The sequence below is a fragment of the Coccinella septempunctata genome, chromosome 5, assembly GCF_907165205.1.
Source record: "Coccinella septempunctata chromosome 5, icCocSept1.1, whole genome shotgun sequence".
NCBI classification, from domain to species: Eukaryota; Metazoa; Arthropoda; class Insecta; order Coleoptera; family Coccinellidae; genus Coccinella; species Coccinella septempunctata.
In genome coordinates, this window is record NC_058193.1 from 32,554,712 (window position 1) to 32,574,947 (window position 20,236).

Sequence of the window (20,236 nt, forward strand, 5' to 3'; positions counted from 1 at the left end):
CACTAAAAAGATCTGCAAAAAGTGAATATCCTCGGAAATTACGAACATTTACCGTTCAGTGAATTCCAAAAAATATATTCAATGTTTTATCATGATTTTCTGATGGTTGTTCGGATGAACTAATGTAGTTTACGGTATTCCCATACATGTTATACAAATATTACTGCATGCTTTACATCCTGTATCATGCTCCTAAAGATTAAAACACAAGATCTGCCTTAACCATTATTCCTTATTTCGGATGAGGCCATAAGCTTTGAACCGTTCTTAAGTCAAGTACTGAATACCGAATTCTGTGTACTCCCATATGATTTTGACGTTTAACCTTCATTTTGCGACAGCTCACGTCATGTTTTCAGATATGTAAACATACAAATAATGGAAATTGTTTCCTCGTAAAGGTTTGGGTATTTCCATCTGCGGCCTAGCAAATTCGATATTTGATCAAAATCTCAATAGTCTGCTAACATGGCGGCTCAGGAAAAGCTTATGAAATCTTTGGAATCGTTGAAGAAAATACAAATTTCAAATGGCAACTCGGAAAATAAGTAAGTTATCTAAAATATTCATTGTTTCAATGATATCACATTTGAATGAGTACCGCGGGAAGATAGCAGGAAACTTGGCTCGGGTGCGATTCATTTTATCGGTTACAAGAATGAGTTCAAGCATAATTAAAGAGGTACCTGGAATTTTTCAGTAAAAAGGAAAAGATCCACCATTGCCATGTTATAACAGAATGCATTAGCAGCCATGCAATAACAACAGTCCCAACCGTTTTTCCCACATTATTGAATTATACAATGGAAAGTCTCTTTCAACTTTGTGATGATGCAGATTCTGATATTAGAATGGTTGCGGAGGAATCCTTGAATAAAATGATAAGGGTAAACCTACATGATCAAGTTTATCATGCTTTTTCTACACAACTTTTATTGCAGGCGTTGAATGACGAAAATATCACGAAGGTTCTCATAGAATTGCATAAGGAAATCAAAAGAAATAATTCTGCCAGAACTTTGAGGGCAGCTCTCAGCAGGTTTTCGAAACTAGCTCATAGTATAAGGCCCCATAAAGGCAAACCTTATATACTTCATTTGTTCCCTAGCTTAATCAGAATTATTGAAAGGCCAGAGGAATCAATACATGAAACATTAGCAAGTAGTCTACCAAAAATCATTGAAGTATTAGGACCTTTCGCAACCGATAATGATATCAAGGTAACTTTAATGAATGCCTTGGAAACCATTATTTTTTCATAGTATATATTTTATTCCAGAACCTTCTTAAATCTTTTATGGCTAACATTTCAAATCCCTCAGCTGTTATCAAAAGAACTGCTGCTCAATCCATTCAAAGTATTTGCTTAAATTGTCCAAAACCTTATTTGTCAATAGTGTATTGTATACATATTGTACTAGGTGAGTATTTTTTCAGAAACATGTATTTTTGAACTGGAGGATACTCAATTTCAGGTTTTGTTTTTCCACTAAATGAAAACTGTGATACCCACTTAATTTTTGGTGTTATGGGGGTTCTTAAAACACTTCTACCTCAGTGGAAAAAATATTTGAAGGAGTCCAACCAGATAAGAGACAGAGAAAGGCGGGGAACAGAATGGGCAGAGCTGAAAACAGAAAAGCTTCTACAGGTATATTTCAGACTCGGAAGTGATTTCGGTTGTTTTCAATATTGTCCATTTTTAACCTTCCGTAGATTTACGAGTTGTGCCTTCATTACATAAATAGCAAAGATCATAACCTAGTGATTTCTTCATTAGAAACTTTGAATGTTTTGTTGCAAAATTCAACAAAAGAGCTTAAAGAAGCTTTATTGAATCCAGTTGGTCTGTCTAAATGTACTACTTATCAGTTTTCAGCACATAAACGTAAATCTTTGAGTGAGTAGGAAATTTTTTATGAAAGTTTTTCCTGTTATCGAAATATATTTTAGGCCAACTTAGTATATCTTCTGAATCTACAATGGTGTCAGAATCAGATCTGACAGATTCCTTAAGGCCAGATATAAACAAATGGATAGATCACTCAAAACTTACATTATCTTCCCTTAACCTCATAGGAAAGCCAAAGGAATCTCTTGAAAAATCCCAGTCACTTGAAAGTGGCAGCAGTACAATATCGAGATCTCTTTCACAAATCGATCTTGAATCTGTTTTAGAATTCGATGCAATTAAGACCTGCACAAGCAACAGTAGTACAGACCTTTTGGAAAGAACTCCAAATTCCACAGAAAATTGCTCTTCAAATGAAGACATTACCGATGCAAACATAAAGGTGCAGATTTTTATCCATTTTTGTTAATGGGATATTTTCATTGTTTTGAAATGTTTAAGGAAATCAAAATTGGGCAATTTGAAGACCCAGATGTGCCCTTGAAATATTGCGGTAGGCTACTTGTCAAATCATTCTTGCTAAAGGGTGTACCAAATAATCTTATAAATGATAAATTATGTAGAGTTTCTGTGAAATCTTCGGCTCTTACATGTCTGTCTTCCATTGGGAAAATATATCCTCAAATTCTTCTTGAATATTTGGATAAAACGGTGGATAAACCTCAGAAAGATATCGATCAAGCGATATCTGATATTTTATTGTATTGTGATCACCATGATCCCCAGTTGAGAGGTCATACAAGGATATTATTAGCTAATTTTTTGGTGTCTGTTATTATTAAAAGTAGAGGGCACTATGACGACTGGTTGCGGGAGCATTCAAAGGATGAAGAGAATAGTGATTTGAATTTCGATGCTTTGGTCACCTCATTTAAAAAAGTGAGTGTTATTTTATCTCTAAACTTGTATAACCCTTACTTAACAAGTTCATTTTTTCAAGGGACTGAATGACGAATCCTCAATATGTATACGACATACACTTCAAAGTCTTGAACTATGTTTGCATCATGTCTTAGAAAGCCAAAGTTGCAAACAAGTAATTCCCATTTTGACGAAGTTGTCTGATCTGTTCAATAATCCATACTGGCTGGTAAAAGTAAGTAACATGAATTTTAATTATCGTATTTTTTTGAAAACATATAATTGTTTAGGTGAATTTATGTGATTTGATGTGCCATCTTCCATTTATAAATATACATTATGTAACTGGTGATAATAAATTCCAAAACAAGATGCTCTTGGGTTTGCAAGAGTTATTGAAGGACTCGGATGTTCGAGTGAGAAATGCTGCATCTAACACAATTGCAAGGTAAGCCCTAATTTAGATAAGAATGATTATCACTTACAGGGTGTCCTGTAGAGCATATCTCGATTTCCATTCAAATTAGAAAAAGAGCTTGTATATCAATGTATTACTCAGAAATAATACTACATAATGGGATTTTTTGTGCTCTCTATCTTTCTTGAAGATGTTTTTCATCTTATCCTGGACACCCTGTAACTGGAATTCAGTTGGGGTTGGGAAGTTCATTCTTTATTATTGATTCAAGATTGATCCCACAATTGTACTTTGAAATTCCCCACGAAAATACAGTAACTTTGAAGGCTATATCGTATAGGAAAGAATTTTTATCTAACCTTTATAACAAATCCTGGTTATGTCCCTTCAATTATAAACATTTCGTGGAAAATATGCCGTTTCCATTCAACAAAATTGATGAGGCGCCTTCAGAGGATATCGAATGGTCATTGTCGAAGGTTCTACATGGAATAAAAGAAATGTCATTATTTCCTAATAATGAATACATGATTGTAAGTGATTGATTTCCATGTCTGCGAAGATATCCCTGATTTTATTTTTTTACAGATGGGTTCCATTCAAGCACTGGCTACCTTGTCACAAGTATTCCCATGTACCATTTACAGAAAGTCTTGGAATTGTCATTTTCCTAAAAATACAAGACAAAATGATCAAACCAATGATCTGCTGGAATTATGTATCGACTTGATGACCGATTCTACATTGGTGTACGACATTGGTTTTCATAGGAACTTATTGATGCTCTGTTCCAATATTTATGCAGGTGGATAAAATTACAATATTGTATTTGCCAATTTTACGTGATCTCTTTTAGGTTTCTCGATATGTGTTCTGAAACCTTTGCCTGAACAAGATCCAACCAAAAAATGGTCCATGTTCGAATCATCTATCCTTTCGAATATTTCAGATGTCTTCCTTAAACATATTATCAAGATATTGTGCATTTATCAGCACATTGTGGATGATATCCATCTGCCTTCTCAACAGAAATCGGCTATTTTGAGTTTACCAACAGCTAGCCCAATGAAAAGGAGAAAAAGTGATTTAGAGAAAAAAATTATATCGACGAAAACGCCAGAAGAAAAACCAGAAAAAAAAGAAAAGGAAAAGAATTTGGCCGGAAATTTTTCATACTCAAATCATTATATGAAGATATACGACTCATTGAAGACTGCTTATGGTAATTATAAGGTGTGTAAATGAGAAAAACTTCTTTTAATTTTAATCTTGGGTAGTTTTTCAGTGTATTGATTTAAAATTGTAAATTTTGATGAAAAATTAAGGATCGTTGCTTCATTTCAGACTTCCTTGGAACCTTCTGCCTCAGAAAAGATCCTCAACATGTTGAAAGAAACGTTGAGGAGTCTTTCGATACTCATGGAAATAGGTGGTCTGTCCGAATTTGGATCGATCGCCGAAGAAATTTTGAGCTATTTGAATTCCATATTCAGAATAGAGCCTTCAGGAAGTGTTGAATGTGTTCAACAGTTGTTGAAGTCTATATGTGAAACTAATCTATTAGCTAATGGAATTCATGTGGTCCAAGATGAAAACGAAATTGAAAAGGTTGAATTGTTGTATTCCTCTTTGAACATTACTTTTCATTGCTTGTTTTGTAGACTGAAATCGATGCTTCTGGATTTTACTTTCATATGTTCCTGAAGCCTTACAATGAAGTCTCCTTATCTATAAACGCTTTGAAGGATATAAATAAGAAGGAAGGAGATGGGGACAGTTCCATGATGGGTTACCTACACAGAAATGCTAAAAGAAAAGCTAATATATCTACAAACCTCGACAAAGTCCTTGCAAATTATATTAGAATTTTCGAACCCATGGTGATCAGATCTTTAGAAGTAATAATCATGTTTTTTCTTCAATGTGAAATTCACAAGGTTTAGTGTATTTCATGTTCATCTCATTATTTAATTCTTCCCAGCAATATACCATTACCAGCGATGTTAAACTTCAAGGAAAAGTGTTACAACTTCTGAGTCAACTCGTCCAATTCAAAATAAATTACTGTTTGTTGGATGCAGATCAAATCTTCATCAATTTCGTTATAAATCAATTCGTACACATCGAGGAAGGTCAAATCTTGTAAGTTTGAAGAAACTTCGTGTTGGACATTTTTGTGGAATATCTTGTTCTAGGCATTCTGAAGAACTTGTCCCGAAAATCTTTCAATTCCTGGTACAACTCTCCTACAGCAAGCAACATTCTAAAAGTATTATAGGAATACCCAAAATCATCCAGTTGTGCGATGGACTGACCGCGAGTGGTCAGTGTCCCTTGACTCACTGCATACCTGCGCTTATACCAATTGTCAAAGATATATTTCTCACCAGGAACGTTTTGAACACTCCTGATTTGAAAGAATTGGAAACTACTAGAGAAGTTGTTCTTTGTATGCTTCTCAAACTCATCGAATATCACGAAATCGTCGAATTGATTGTGTTGATATTGGATGACAGCAAATATTGCAGCGATACTGATAAGTGGTTAAGATGGTCTCAAAGTGTGTTCAACTCATTTCTTGCAGTTCTAAGCGGAAATAAATATAGGTTGGATTCCATGGAATCATTTGATTCCTTGAGAAAGCTTATTTTCGCTCTGAATCCAAATGTTTTTCGTCCAATTGATGATATCTTATTATTGCTGTTTCAAGAACCACCATCTTTAGTGAGTGAACTGGTTTCAAGCATTCTCAATGATTACATTTTTATTTTTTTTCAGGATCAAGATATAACATATTTCACATGGTGGATGGGAAGAATACTCACAGTTTTAATTATTTTATCACCGGTGAAAGAGGATATTATCCTTGCGAAGATATCCGCACTCAAGAATAATTTCATACCAAGCAGTGTTTTTGAGAATATCGTCGTCACTCCTGATCCCTTGAATGTGACAAACAGTGCAGATTTCTTTCAGTACCTCGCTCCCGAAAAAATACTCATTTTATTTATTTTTCGAACTCTGTCTTTAGCTACTAAAAAATGCACGTTATTGGTGGAAGAAGATGAGGATGTGTTTTTCGTTAAGGAGCTTTCAATTTTTATGATGTTTTGTCTCCATAATTTCCAGTCAGGTGAGAGAAAACATAATAATATGTTTATTGCTTCACTCAATATGTATTGGTTTAGGTTTCTTATGTAAAACTGCGAATGTTGCTATTTCTCTGATAGAGAAGAGCAAATATGCGGAAGAATGCGATGCTATCAATATTCAACCCATAAATGAGTATTTTCAAAGCCTCACTTTCTTTTACCCAACTTTAACGTTTCACTGGTGTTATTTCCTAACCCTCTTGGGATATGAAGATCTCACTTTTTGGTCCAGTAATTTGCAACTTCCACTAGAAGACGGTGAAAAGTGAGTTTGAATCACCTGAATTCTTCTGGTCATAACTTACACCGTTTGATTTCAGAACGATGACTTTCTTGAGTTCAATCAATACAGACGTGGTTAAAGTTGGTGGAAGTATAGTATTTTGTGATTATCTGGTGAGTTCTTAGGATTTTTTCAACACACTTTGACTAATACAATTTTGCAGTGCGAAAACTCTTCCAAAAGAATTGATATTGTAAATTGGGTACTCAAAAATAATTTGGAGCTTCTTATAAACCTAGATCAAGAGGCTCCGATAAATGAATTTTTTTCATTCATTCATAGGGATTCAAAACTGAGCGGTATGCTCTTGAAATATATTGGCCAGCAACTCAACATCCTAGATTCGAACGTAAGTGGATTCAAGTGTTTTTTCTCTGGCCTTTTTGATCAGGCATTTTCAATCCAACATTTATGTTATTTTAATGGTTTAATATTACATTTGGTAGATGATATATTCCTTTTTTCAGTTGATCTTCAATTTGAAGGTCCTAAAAGCCATTGAAAATACTCATCCTAATCTTACTGGCCAAATGATAAAATTGTTAATGAATAAATTCATATACATAAGTGATTCTGCTGTGATAAAAGAGGTGTCAAAACTTGCTACGAGAAAAGTAGAGTTGCTGTTGACGATGTCTGCAGATAGCATCCATAGACAGTTGAAACGAGAAGATCTTCTAGAAATAACACATAATCTCAACAAAAAAAACTTCTGTACCAAGTTAGTAAGATTGTTTGGTTTCTGAAAATAGCTATCCCACATCTCCAAATACACTGCTCGACAATTGATAGGGATCACATATAAATTTCTCTTAATTCGTGGTTTCGTTGATTTATCTGGAACATCAGAGTCCTTTCAGGAAAAACTGGGATATTTTAAGTTGTTCTCATAATTTTCTTTTCCTACTCGCTCTATAAGAGCAAAAACTCCTGAAATAAATTGATGGAAGTCAGGGATCCCCATCAATTGTTGAGCAGTGTAGTGTGTAGTTCTTCGGTGTGAAAGGACTTTTAATGATTTCCAGATTTGAATCATTGCTTGGTCTTCTTGGAAAGCTGGGAATTAAATTTTATGATTTCAAACAGCCATTTATTGCACAGAGAAGAATTATAGATCCTGAGATAATAAAGGACCTAAACATCGATAAAGAATGGTACCTTAGTCAGTTAAAACACAAATTAAGTAATGTTAAAATGGGCAAAGAAGTTGCCAGAATGTTGAGTATGTTGACTTATTCCGAACAGTTGGAACTGATTGGAAGCGAATACTTTGATGGACAAATCTTAAAATACTGCATAGATTGTGGGGTGGAGCACCATCAAAATCACCAAGTGGAAGAAATTCCTGATATACTGAAGGCTTCAATACAACACATGTGTAAAGAAGTGAATAGAATAGTTGAAGATTTCTGGAAACAAAATCAGGTTAGTAATTAAAAAAGTATTTGTTTTGGCTGAAAGAATAAAACTAAAAATATAAAATCACTCTTTTGCAGTCTGGAAATTTTTCTTCATTCTCTGGGAAAGATTTGTTCAGGAAATCAGAACATAACTTAAACTCTGAATGTTTGAGTGTTGCAGAATTGTCGAAAATCCTCAGTTATTTAATTCCTAGTGTTGTTTCCTACCTCAAAGCAGTACCAAAAATTCCCTTGTTAGAAGTAGATGACGTTAATTCCTCAAATATTATCAAATTAAATATTATATCATTCAGGTTGATAAATTATATTATTGATACTAAAAGACCGTTTGATGTGATGTTAACGAGTGTCAGTTTAGATTGTTTGAATTCAATATTGAAACAGGATAAATGTTTCACATATTTAAATTCAAAAGATCGTTTTACGTGGTCTTGCTCGTTGATTTCTGATGTATATAAAATTAAACTTTTTTTAACAGAGGACGAAGATCATTGTTTTGAGTCAACATGTGGCGTAATCCCCGAAAATATAATTAATAAATTCGAAAATTCCGAAATTGCCGAGTCTTGTTCACATCTCTATTCCTTAATAAATTGGATTTTCTTGACGAGAAAACAAGAATCTAATATTCCTGATTTTTTTATATCTAATTTAAATAGTATTATCAATTCTCTGGGTAGATTATCCTTATTTAATTCCTGTATGTTGATACCCTCTAAAGCATGGGACAGGGGACTAGATGCAAGTTCATTTTCCTTCCAAAATCCTGTTATTTCCCTACCAGTCGAATTACTGCAAGACCGGGAAATTTTAGAAGATTATCTGTTTAGGTGAGTGCCAATGTTGTGAACTTCCTTAAATTCCTTAATGAGGGACTTTTAGTTTTTCCCTCTTGTATTTAGACTTTTCTCCCATACATATTTTTTTAGAATAACACTTCTTGGGTGGAATTCAAGGCAGCAGTTTGAAGAGACTTGGATGTGCTTACTGAGTGTCTTGTGCAATTCCCCATCTGATGACAACAGTGCTGAAGAATCTAACGAAATATATACAACCATTTCTTTAGCACTCAAAGGAATCACTTCAATGCTTTTCCAAACAATGTATTACCCTGTTCCAGGAAAAAAGAACCATTCGGTGTTGTTGAGTGTTTCCAGGGATGAACCTATATTAGGGGATAAAATGAGGTTTGTAAAACGAAGATTCAGATTATTTTGTCCTGAATGCGTATTTTTCTTCTTGTAGCATGAAGAAATTGAAGGATATCCAAACCTGCATAAGGAATAAGTACAATGGATCCCCTTATTTTTCGGGAAAAAATGTCAAAATGAATATTCCATTTGATGAATCCAACATGCAAAATTTCTTTCCATCTGGTCAGATGTCCATCAAATATTTCCTCATAGCTCTAGGTATTTTAGAAAACATTGACGATAAGTGTTTGGCGTATCAAGTTTTAAAAAGAAGAGACAAAGTATTGGAATGTAGTGGACTGGACATAACTTCGTGTTTACATTTCCTACAGGATTTTTTCACACAACTTCTGCAGTATCAGGTACAAAACATCTATATTTGTACAAAAATGTATCCAAAATTTTTATTATTTTTTTCAGAATATCAATTCTTTGGTTCTACTCCACGAGTCTGTAATATCTATTTTAGTGCTCTCTGATCTCTTCACCGATAAATCTCAGTTCAGTTGGATGATGGATTTATTCATGGACTTGCTGAAGCTGCATGCTGTTGAGGATGAACTGTTGCATCTGTATCTGATCGTTGGTGTTTGTAAAGCTGCTGCAATTTTGAATCCGGTAACATATTATACTAATATCAAAGCGATTGAAATTCATTCAAAATTATTTTGAAGGAGTTGGAAGTGTATGAAACAGTAAAAAAATATTTGTCTACATTTTTGAAAAGTTCATATATTCCATCGAGGCTAGCTTGTCTACATGGGTTGTTATTTATTTTGGAAGGATGTAAGCTGAACAACATTTCAATAGGAGGAATTTCTGAGGAATTGCAGTTGATACTTCCATGTGCCGTAGAGTATCTACAGAATAATCTTATTATTTCTAACAAGTATGTGTGGTGAATTTTTAAGTTTAAAATTTCTACATGTTTGATCAATTTCAGCAGTATACCTCAATCTCAAGAACATACATTAGCCATGTGGTCTGTGGCTTTTTATATTATAGAAAATATAGATGAAACGCATTTAGGTCCTGGTTTTGTTGAAGATGCTGTTTCTCATGCTATATCTGTTGTATCAAAATCCACAACAGGCATTGTGGAATACAAATTCGTAATGCAGGTATGAATAGAATTGAACAGAAAAATGATAAAACTCGGAATCTTAGCATGGTCCGAAACGACGAAGTAGTTTATCAAGCTGGATATACGGTGTTTTAAGCTGATTGCTTGAAAACTGAGGATGAGGGGTTGGGGTTCACCGAGGTTTTGCTGCCTGACTGCTAAACAGCTTGGGGTCGCTGTTCTATTTAAATTCGATCTTAAAATGTCAGATTACTTAGCTTTACATCAAGATTGGTTGTATAATTATCAGGAATTCAGTGACATTTCATATCGTAGAGACTTGACTGAATTTTATTTCAGAAATTGCAGAGGTTGATCGCACAAAGAAGAAATATTTTGGAGAATTTCGGTAAGAAAATTGTGAAAGTGGCATTTGATGGGCTGAAGAGTTCAAATTCATTCATCGCAGTTACATCGATCCAGTTACTTTTCACTTATATGTACATAGGTAAGGGAGTACTGAAATACGAATATCGCTTTCCAAATGCTTTATTGTTATATTACTTTCAGAATACGCTGAGCATGTTGAATCTAGCAACGAACAAAGTAGTCCAGAAATTTTAGTACAAACAGTGGAGAAATTCTCTGCGCTATTTGAGTATATAAAAAGAGGATATATTTTTGAAGCGGAAATAGTATGTTCTTTATTACCTCAAGTACTGGACGATTTCTTCACGCCAGCGGATATTTTGACTAAAGTAATAGGGGAGTTTTTATCAGCACAGCAACCACACCAGAAGTTTTTGAGTAAAGTTGTGTTTCATGTGAGTTCTTTCTCCATGTAAAGTATAGATGAATATCATATTTTTTCCAGCTTTTTCAAAGTGCAATTCGTCAGAATCAATTAACACTCCTTCAAGACTGGATTGTGTTCAGTCTGCCCAATTTCACACAAAATTTCTCCTATCCCATGGCAACCTGGTGTTTGACCTGTTTTTTCATCAGTGCTAGCCGAAACCAGTGGTTAACAGCTTTATTTCCCTACATCCAGACCAGAATACAGAGATACGAGTATGAAGACCGGGAAATATTGTGTGTGGCTGGTTCGGATTTTTACAAAAATCTATCGACTGAAAAGCAAAAAGACACTTTCAAAGCTAACTTCAAAATGGTTAAGAATTTACCTGATATGCCGTTCAGTGATTTGTTATCTTCTCTGTGAATTTTAATAATTGAAATGTTGGAGATTTTTATGCAATGTTGATTTAAACTTGAATATTATGAAGTTTGGGAACTTACTGACTTTTAATATCCGCCGCAGCAAAAATTAGTAATAATTGCTACTAGGCAATTTCGTAGTTATAAAGAGCTGATCTATATCAAAAAATTTGGTAAAAACTTTTTTGAACGTCCCCTATACAGCTTTAAGGGTTAAACATTTTTCACCTGCCCCTGTACATAAGTTCGAAGGTTCAGGGGAAGGTGAGGAATGTTTCGCTGCACAGGTGACGTCCAAAAATCGTTTTACCAAATTTTTATGCAAGCAATTTTATATACCAGCTCTTAACAGCTGTGAAATTGCCTGATGGCAGTGAATTTATGAAGATTTATACGAATAGGCCGATTGTGAATGCCTTGTGGCTCTTTCGAAGCTGGTTTAATCGCGACGGAATACACAGGAGCATTCGAAAAAAATTCTAATGCTCCAATTGTCCAAGGACAATTTCGCCAAATTTATATGAGGTCTCGCTATTTTAATAATAATTCATATTTAACCAATTACCAAAACATCTCATGGTTGTAGGATTAATTTAGTCTTAATAAGTTGATTTATTCATCAAATAATCCTGACAAAACCTCAACAAGGATAAGGATTCAATAAACTTCACTTTTTCTAAATATTTTTTTATTATAAGAATGCTAAAAACCAAGAACCTCTTTATGATCGAAGTAATATATTCTTTTGGAAGTATTCCCAATTGTTCAGTTCAAAAGAATAAAAATTTTGCTCTAATAGAAAAGAATTAGCCCAAAATTTTTCATCTTTTTCTGTACTTCCCTTCAACTGTAACAAAACTATTCATACCTATAAAAAAACAATTTTTCGAAAAATATGACCAGATGTACAAAAAACATTTTTAAAGTACTTTCCAGTCATACTTCTTTCATAAGTCTTTCTTCGAACAGTAAGATACATCCAAGCCTCAATATAAATAAAAATTCGAAAATGGAAAATTTGCGTTTTAATAAACAATTTTCGGAAATCAATCATTATTTTATCTACATTAATCAAAGGACCAATCGTTTTCCAGCATCAAGCTAAGAAAATTTAAACACAGGACACACTTTACATTCTGAATAAATAAGATCCTTACTTAAGACTATGAAACTCTTATTTTTAAAAAATATAAACATGGAATTTTGTGTCTTGAAGAGAAGGCTGTTAATCCAGTCACTGGCAACATCACTTAAGAAGGAAAACCTGTAGGTGGTTGACCAGGCACTGAATATTGCGGCCTGAAATTTCCAAAGTTGGCAGCGGCTGCTGCAAATCCTGGAAGGTTGGTAGCACTGAAGCCGGCAGGATATTGACTCATCACTTGGGCTATAAAGAGTATCAATAATACATAATGTTTGCTCACCATATGAATAATCAAATTAACGACTATCAAAAGAGGCTTAACTCACCAGCTGGTTGAGTGTTAGACGATGCAGTAGCTGCAAGTCTTGATAAAATGCTCCGTTCAGACATCTGTAGTCTTTGGGCTACTGGGGGTATACGAGCAAGTGTTGCTGGTAGTCTGGATACATCCGACTTCATATCTGACAGAAGTTCTTCCAACTGATTAAGGACCTAAAAATGGAATAAGATTTGAAAATCCGGAAAACTAAAGTCTTAGTTTAGACCTACCTTATGGAGAACAGCATTTGCAGGTTTATTACCGGCCAAAGATTCTTTGCTTAGATGTTGATGAGATTCAGCCAAACATTCGACCTCTGCAAACCTAGCATTGAGTGACATTGCTGGATGATTGGGATCTTGTGTCAGATTGAGATAAGCAGCTCTTCTCAATTGTTCTTCTATCACAAGAGCTTGTTCTAGCAGCTTGAAAACATAACAAACAAATTATTAAAATAATAATAATACAGAAATCACAAATTTAAAACAGCATTTATAGAAACAATTGGAAATAAAAAAGTGAAACTCACTTTGAATCGCCTAGCCAGAAACTTATTCTTAATCTCCAAGAAATTCCCTTTGCCAACATCCATTTTGAATGGTTCATTTATGATTGAAAATCTTATGTCAGCTTGTATATCCTGCCATCTTCCATAGCCGTGAGTTACTATTCCAGCTAACAGCCAGTAATCATGTCTACGATGCCAAATTTCATATTCTCTTCCTGGAGTTGCAGCCTTCTCTTCATTCAACCATAGAGTGTGTAATTCTGTGAAACCTCCATCGGCTATATTGAACATAAATCGTTTCTTAGCCTCCTCCGCATCTTCAGCTCTCTTATCTTTTTTATCTTCATCGATGGTTATTACATCATCTTTTTCGTTTTTGACTTCAGGTTTTTTCTCTGGTTCATTTTCATTTTTAACTGTAGGTTTGTCTTCTTCTTGCTTGACTTCCTTTTCTTTTTCTGGTTCTTCCTTGATTTCTTCAGACTCTTTCTTCACCTTATCATCTTCGTCAACCTCCATTTTCTCCGGGGGAGTATCTGCCTTCTCTCCTTCTTTCTCAGTGTTAGTTTTAACGTCTTCTTGCTCCTTTTCTTTCTCACTGGCTTCTTTGACTTTCTCTTTGTCTTCATCCTTTTCGACTTTCACTTCCTTTTCTTTATCCTCTTCCTCTTTTTCCTTTTCTTTTTCGACATTTTCAACTTGGGTGGGAGCAGGACTAGGGGCAGCGCTAGTAGCTGGCGTGGCACTAGTGCTGGTTGTCGTACTTTTTGTGTCATCTTGGGCTTCTTTCTTATTCTGTTCCAAGATTGATTTTTTAATAACTTCCGGCATACTGTATTCTCCATTTATATGCTCGAATTCCTGTACCTTCTTCCTGATCAAGGACATAACACCAATTCTTGTTAAAACGTGCTGTCTGCTCAATCCTTCTCTCGGTACACCGTCGGCGAAAGTTTCAGCATTGTCAGCACCAGGTTCACAAAGATGCCTCATGAATAGGGAAACGTATGCCCTGAAATTTTTCTCTGATTTTCCCCTGAGATCTCTCACTAACCATTGAGAATTGAACGCATCTTGTGGAGGCATACCATACCGCATTATAGCATTCAAGAACGCCTTTCTCTGCCTAGCATTGAAACCAAGTACCTCGATATTTCCCCCAACTCTAGCCAATAGGGGAGGTAGAGGCCTGTCTTTTTCCTCCTTCCTTTCCATTCGCCTCCTACTTCTACGGCTAAGGTCAGTACCGTCATTCTTCTCATCGAAATCGTCGTCTTCCTTATCCTCATCGGAACCGGCAGAGAAGTCGGAATTGTAGTCGGACAAATTTTCTTGCCATGTGGTATCTTCGCGGGTGTCGGTTGTCATGCCACCGTCGTTGTAATTCACTTGTTTTCTGACACGCTTGCCTTTACCAAGCGTCCTAGCGATGTCTTCTTGTTGTTGTTCGTAGTGGTGCCTCAACAGTTTTATCCAATATGCCGGATCGGTGTTTTCAGCTTCTTGTTTTATGATTTCGGTGTCGACTTCTTCTTCGTTATCGCCTTCTTTAGTCACGTAACTGGCTACTTTGAAAGAACTGAGGTATTCGTTGGCCCAATTTTCCTTCTGCTCGATACCTTCTTTCGAACGATCGAGTAACTCCATCACAGCCTTGTCATCGTAATGTATGGCTTCATCTTCTTTTCCCTCGTCTTCTTTGAATAATTCTTCAGTACCGAATCTCAATATGTCGTCCAATTCCTGCTTCGTGAAATTTGAACCTTTTCCTCCCATACCAGGCCTTACGACCAAATGGGTCAACATCATTTTTCTCTTAGCCACCTGGGTCACTCTTTCCTCAACACTGTTCCTGGTTACGAATCGATAAATCATAACCTTGTTCGCTTGACCGATACGGTGAGCCCTGGAGAAGGCTTGGATGTCGTTGTGCGGATTCCAGTCGGAATCGTAGATAATTACAGTGTCGGCTGTCGCTAGATTGATACCCAAACCTCCAGCTCTTGTGGATAGTAAGAAAACAAACTGAGGTGCCCCAGGTGCGTTGAACCGATCGATAGCCTCCTGTCTGGCGGTTCCCGTTATAGCACCATCAATTCTTTCGTATTTATAACCTTCTCCTTCGAGAAAATCTTCGAGAATATCCAACATCTTGGTCATCTGCGAGAAGATAAGTACTCTGTGTCCCTGATCCCTGAGAATTTTCAACATTTTCGAAAGTAGCACCAACTTCCCTGAAGCTTTGGTCAAACTTGTGACTTCGTAGCTGCCTTGAGGGCCTACGGGGGCCTCTTCTGAAGCGGCAGGGAACAGATAAGGATGATTGCAACACTTTTTGAGATCCATCATGATGTTGAGCAAAGATACCGATTGTCCACCACCTTTCGGATTTAAAGCTTCAAAGTTCCTGGTTAGGATGTATTTATAGTATTTCTTCTGCATGGGGGAAAGTTCAACTCGTACGATAAATTCCGACTTTGAGGGCATATTTTTCAGTACGTCAGCTTTCAAACGCCGAAGCATGTGCGGTCCCAACATCTCATGCAACTTCTTCACCTGATCTTCCTTGGAGATGTCGGCGAATTCGTTTTGGAAACTAGCCAGATCGTTGAATTTCTGACTGTTCAAGAAGTTCAACAAGTGGAACAATTCTTCTAAATTGTTCTGTAGCGGCGTTCCGGTGAGCAACAATTTGTAAGCGATGTTATAACCGTTTAACAATCTGAAAAATTTCGACTGATTACTCTTCAATCTGTGAGCTTCGTCCACTACCAGCACTGCCCATTCGATGGAACCCAAACAAGCCGCATCAATAGAAACCAGCTCATAACTGGTCAATAAAACGTTAAACTTAACAGAGGAAGCCCTGATTTTCGAAGGACGGCCTCCCTTACAGGCACCCTCTTCGAAACTCAACTCGTTTTCGCGGATGACCGCTCTGGAATCCTTGTCCCCAACGTAGGTTATCACATAAAAATCTGGGGCCCACGTTTCGAATTCTCTTTCCCAATTTATGATTGTGGAAAGTGGTACGGAGACTAAGAACGGGCCTTTGCAATGTCCTTCCTTGTACAACGAATACAAGAAAGTGATGGTCTGAATGGTTTTTCCCAGACCCATCTCGTCGGCTAATATTGTGTCGATACCCTGGCCCCATGAATACCTCAACCAGTTCAGACCTTCCAATTGGTACGGATGGAGCTGCATGCCGCATTCGTCTAGATAAATCGGTTGTTTGTCGTATTTTTTCTTCAGATCCGTTGTAGGTTTTTCCGGTGGGGGAGTATAACGTCTAACTGCAGTTTTTTCCTCGTCGTCCATCAGTTCGCGAGTTTTTCCCTTCCTGCCCTTTTTCTTCTTGTTGCCCGTATAGGCCGCACGGAGATCCATGTAATATTCAATGGCCTGTTTCAATCCGGGAATTTCATCAGACTCTTCTTCCCACGTTGCTTGATCATAAGGTAGTTCCCTCCATTTCACCAGATAAAGGGTACGTCCGTCTCTCATAGTTCGATGATTTATAACACGGTGAACGACTAACCATTCCGGTTTCACTCCGTATCTGTAGAATCTTTCTTCGAGATCCTCGTCTTTCGAACCTCCCATTGAAAGAATCCTTTTGGCGCGTAGATCGTTGTCGTCAATCGGCTCCTCTAGTTTCGGCGGTTCCTCCATGTCGTACTTTCTCGTGTATATCCTGAACATGAGGGGATGATACACGTCGAGCTGCAGTTCAGTGATCCAGTCGCAATGCCAGTAAGATCTCTCGTGCCATTTGACGAAAAACTCTCGTCTTCTCGTAACCCTTCCCTTGTCGTCCCCTTCCTTAGATTTGTCCTCTACCCATTTCCAGGTCAACAGCTTGGCCACTTTTCCCTTGAGGGGAGGACATCCGCATCTCGGACACTTCCAGTCGCCGTCGGGAACTTCGGTAAGGGGCGGATTGAGACAGTGGGTATGATAGGCAGAAGGACAAGAATCGCAACAAAGAAGCTCTCCTCCATCTTTGCAGATTCTGCAGAATTCTTGATGCTCATCGTCGTCTTGATCGGCAGGGCCCTCGTTCTCACAATGGGGACAGCTCCATTTGCCCTCGGGGGCTTCTTCGAGTTCAGGCTCAAGACAAACTAAGTGATAAGCTCTCGGGCATGTGTCGCAAAGAATAATTTCCCCGCCCTGCTGACAAACCTCACAATAATCCTGATGCTGGAAGGAAAAAAATACATGTTTGTACCTCAACTGGGCAGAATGTGGGTCAATTATATATAGGAATGAGGGGGGTTCCACTCACCTCATAGGGCTCTTCCTCTTTTTTGGTTGTTCTCCTCCTTCTTTTACTCTTGCTACCAAACTTTGTTTTAGCCTTCTTTTTGGGAAGAGGGGTGGCTTCTTCTTGAGCTTCACTGCCTTCTTCTTCTTTAGTTTCTTCTGCCGCCTTCTTATCTTCCTTATCATCATTATCCTGAAGCATCTGCTCAAACTCTGCATCAGAATCTCTGTCAGATCCTGCATTGCTGCCTTCACCTTCTTCATCCTAAAAAGGAAATAATACAAACATAGTTTTTGCGGCTTGACAACGATCATTGTTGGATTAAAATCAATTTTGAATTAATTGGACTTACTGAACTTCCTCTCTTCCTTTTTCCAAGTTTTATTTTGAGAGTGGGGACTTTGGAAGTTTTTTTTCCACCCTTCTTTCCCCTGGAACTTCTTTTCCTCTTTTTACTATCTTCATCGTCATCCTCTTCATCTTCATCATCATATTCCTCCATCTAATTAACAATTAAGTACTTATTTTAATAAAAAAATATAAAATTCATCATTTTTATCTCGAAACCCATCTAATAAAATCATACCTTGGCAGTTGATGTTCTTGGCCTTGTGGGTTTTGAATATTCAGGTTCTGAAGTACTTGCAGCTGCTTGTTCCTGTTGTAAATGGGGGTTAATGTTCGAGAATTCTCTCCATTTTGCAGCTACCAACATCATAAGTTTCGACATTGGAACCTAAATTGAAATTGTGTTAAAAAAGTGAAAACTTTAAAAAAGAACATAGTTACTTTTGGGTTTTCCTTAGCAAGTAAAGGTCTGACATGTTGTTGGAAAAGTTTATATGTAGTCAAATTTTGAAAATCTGATTCTGAATATTCCAAGTTAACATCCGTTAGTCCAAAAGTTGAACAGACTTCATCAATGGTGGGCATTCCTAAAACAGCAATTTATTTTTCTCTCTGCCACCAAATGATTCAATCAAGAGCTCCTAAATCTCAGTAACAAAATATTTTCTTTTCCTCAGAAATTTAGCACAATATTTTTTTTTTTTAATTACCTCCTGATGCAGCACTGCTTTCTTGAACAGGTGTTGGAGGTGCAGAATGCTTAGTAGAACCCCTAGACTTTCTGCTCTTCCTACTTGACCCATAGTCAGAGTCACCACCGTTCTCTTCTTCCACACCAAAATCACTCTCCTACAAAGTAAACGAATGAATTATTCTTGGATTGAATCAATTAACCAAAACTTACATCACCACTATCATTTTTCTTTTTTTTCTTCTTCTTTTTGCCTTTCTTGTCTTCCCCTCGGGCTTTTCGTTTCTTACCCTTCTTACGTTTCCTACTGTCATCTGGTTCATAGTCATCATCCTCTTCCTAAAATAAAATTTTCCTCAAGACTCTCCAAATCTCACATGACTTTTTGAATTAAAAAAAAAATTCCAAGTTACCACTTCTTTGGGAGCTCCATCTTCAGATTCTGGCTCATTTTCTATTTGATTCCCTGAACCTTCTTCACCAGCATCTTCTTCTGCTGAAAGATTTCAAATAAAACATCAAACAAAATAAGGAAGGAAATTGGCAAAATTACACATTTCACTTTCTTACTTATCAGAGCTTAGGAGTGAAAGATAATAAGTGAAAAGAGACAAAAAATACAGGCGCACTGGTTAACACTAATTAATTATGTATAAGTTAGATGAAAAAAAGGGACTTGCAAGGATACTTTCTTCAAGGTGACGAAAAAAAGAAAATGCTTACGGAAAACTTGATTCACTGTTTTGAATTAAAACAATGCAGTAGTGCATAAAATTTATCTCTTCAAAAACAAAGCGGTAAACAACCAAGACTTACCGGCAAAGGATTCCTCCACCTCTTCATCAGATGCCATTGTTATATCAATACTCACTCACAGAGATTTCCTGGAAATAACCAAGAAACAAATATATCTATTAATAATATTATTTAAATTTTTATTGACAACTTTTTGCAAGTACTTGGCGCTTTTCACATACAACATCCGCCATTTGTATCAAATGACGCGTGCAGTCACAGAAAATGTCATTCTGTGCTTTTAGTTCATATGTCTTTAGGTCAAATCATTGAACTCTCTAGAGTTCAATGGGTCAAATAGAAAGAACTGAAAGAAATTCCTCTTTGCTATAAACTATCATCTTTTCCATCGAAATTTTTATTATCATTCATTACTTCCAATGATAAAATCGGATCGTTATGTCATCGAAAGAACCCAATAATATAAAAAAAAATCTTTTTTGTTTCAGTCGTAGTCTTTCTGTTTCGTAGTTCTAACGTAGCATTAATGAAGAATTCTTAACCTATAAATTCCTCAAATTTTTCAGTTCCCTGGCTCCCGAAAAATTATAATATTTCTAATATCAAATTCTGAATTTTGTTTTAAATGTATGTATATTATATCTCGTATTAAAACCATTCAACTCCAAAGTTTTGTTTT

At 36.3% G+C, this 20,236-nt stretch overlaps 2 protein-coding genes across 4 annotated transcripts; one reads left to right on the forward strand and one right to left on the reverse strand.

Annotated features, from left to right (window-relative positions):
* Window positions 1-327: 327 nt before the first annotated feature.
* LOC123312945 (huntingtin) lies at window positions 328-11,598 on the forward strand. 2 transcript variants are annotated; one of them, XM_044897539.1, is made up of 32 exons: window positions 328-548; window positions 701-887; window positions 942-1,220; window positions 1,280-1,421; window positions 1,476-1,651; window positions 1,717-1,900; window positions 1,954-2,294; window positions 2,354-2,791; window positions 2,853-3,008; window positions 3,064-3,221; window positions 3,463-3,724; window positions 3,780-3,996; window positions 4,048-4,424; window positions 4,536-4,799; window positions 4,853-5,089; window positions 5,173-5,333; window positions 5,387-5,915; window positions 5,970-6,324; window positions 6,380-6,608; window positions 6,664-6,739; window positions 6,790-6,975; window positions 7,094-7,347; window positions 7,652-8,051; window positions 8,123-8,877; window positions 8,977-9,234; window positions 9,293-9,602; window positions 9,661-9,858; window positions 9,915-10,129; window positions 10,184-10,361; window positions 10,664-10,811; window positions 10,874-11,127; window positions 11,178-11,598. In XM_044897539.1, the coding sequence occupies exons 1-32, from the start codon at window positions 469-471 to the stop codon at window positions 11,523-11,525; spliced, it is 8,352 nt and encodes a 2,783-aa protein (XP_044753474.1). In that variant the 5' UTR covers window positions 328-468; the 3' UTR covers window positions 11,526-11,598. The 2 variants fall into 2 exon arrangements, with proteins under 2 accessions (XP_044753474.1, XP_044753476.1); XM_044897541.1 differs by having other exon boundaries at window positions 10,187-10,361.
* Window positions 11,599-12,531: 933 nt separating this feature from the next.
* On the reverse strand, window positions 12,532-19,803 carry LOC123312768 (chromodomain-helicase-DNA-binding protein Mi-2 homolog). 2 transcript variants are annotated; one of them, XM_044897243.1, is made up of 12 exons: window positions 19,618-19,803; window positions 19,215-19,294; window positions 19,015-19,140; window positions 18,821-18,959; window positions 18,552-18,697; window positions 18,349-18,498; window positions 18,115-18,264; window positions 17,784-18,026; window positions 13,514-17,698; window positions 13,215-13,409; window positions 12,992-13,157; window positions 12,532-12,908 (listed from the first exon to the last, which is right to left on the reverse strand). In XM_044897243.1, the coding sequence occupies exons 1-12, from the start codon at window positions 19,652-19,654 to the stop codon at window positions 12,772-12,774; spliced, it is 5,754 nt and encodes a 1,917-aa protein (XP_044753178.1). In that variant the 5' UTR covers window positions 19,655-19,803; the 3' UTR covers window positions 12,532-12,771. The 2 variants fall into 2 exon arrangements, with proteins under 2 accessions (XP_044753178.1, XP_044753177.1); XM_044897242.1 differs by having other exon boundaries at window positions 19,215-19,297.
* Between the last annotated feature and the right edge of the window lie 433 nt (window positions 19,804-20,236).

What these genes read in the sequence shown, in the direction of transcription:
- LOC123312945 (XM_044897539.1), top strand. Translation starts at nt 469, where the DNA reads ATGGCGGCTCAGGAAAAGCTTATGAAATCTTTGGAATCGTTGAAGAAA. An exon ending in TGGTCACCTCATTTAAAAAA is followed by an intron (nt 2,792 to 2,852) that starts GTGAGTGTTATT and finishes CATTTTTTCAAG; the next exon opens with GGACTGAATGACGAATCCTC. An exon ending in CTGCTGCAATTTTGAATCCG is followed by an intron (nt 9,859 to 9,914) that starts GTAACATATTAT and finishes ATTATTTTGAAG; the next exon opens with GAGTTGGAAGTGTATGAAAC.
- LOC123312768 (XM_044897242.1), bottom strand. Translation starts at nt 19,654, where the DNA reads ATGGCATCTGATGAAGAGGTGGAGGAATCCTTTGCCG. An exon ending in AGAAAAATGATAGTGGTGAT is followed by an intron (nt 18,960 to 19,014) that starts GTAAGTTTTGGT and finishes TTTACTTTGTAG; the next exon opens with GAGAGTGATTTTGGTGTGGA. An exon ending in AAGAGGAAGAGCCCTATGAG is followed by an intron (nt 17,699 to 17,783) that starts GTGAGTGGAACC and finishes TTTTCCTTCCAG; the next exon opens with CATCAGGATTATTGTGAGGT.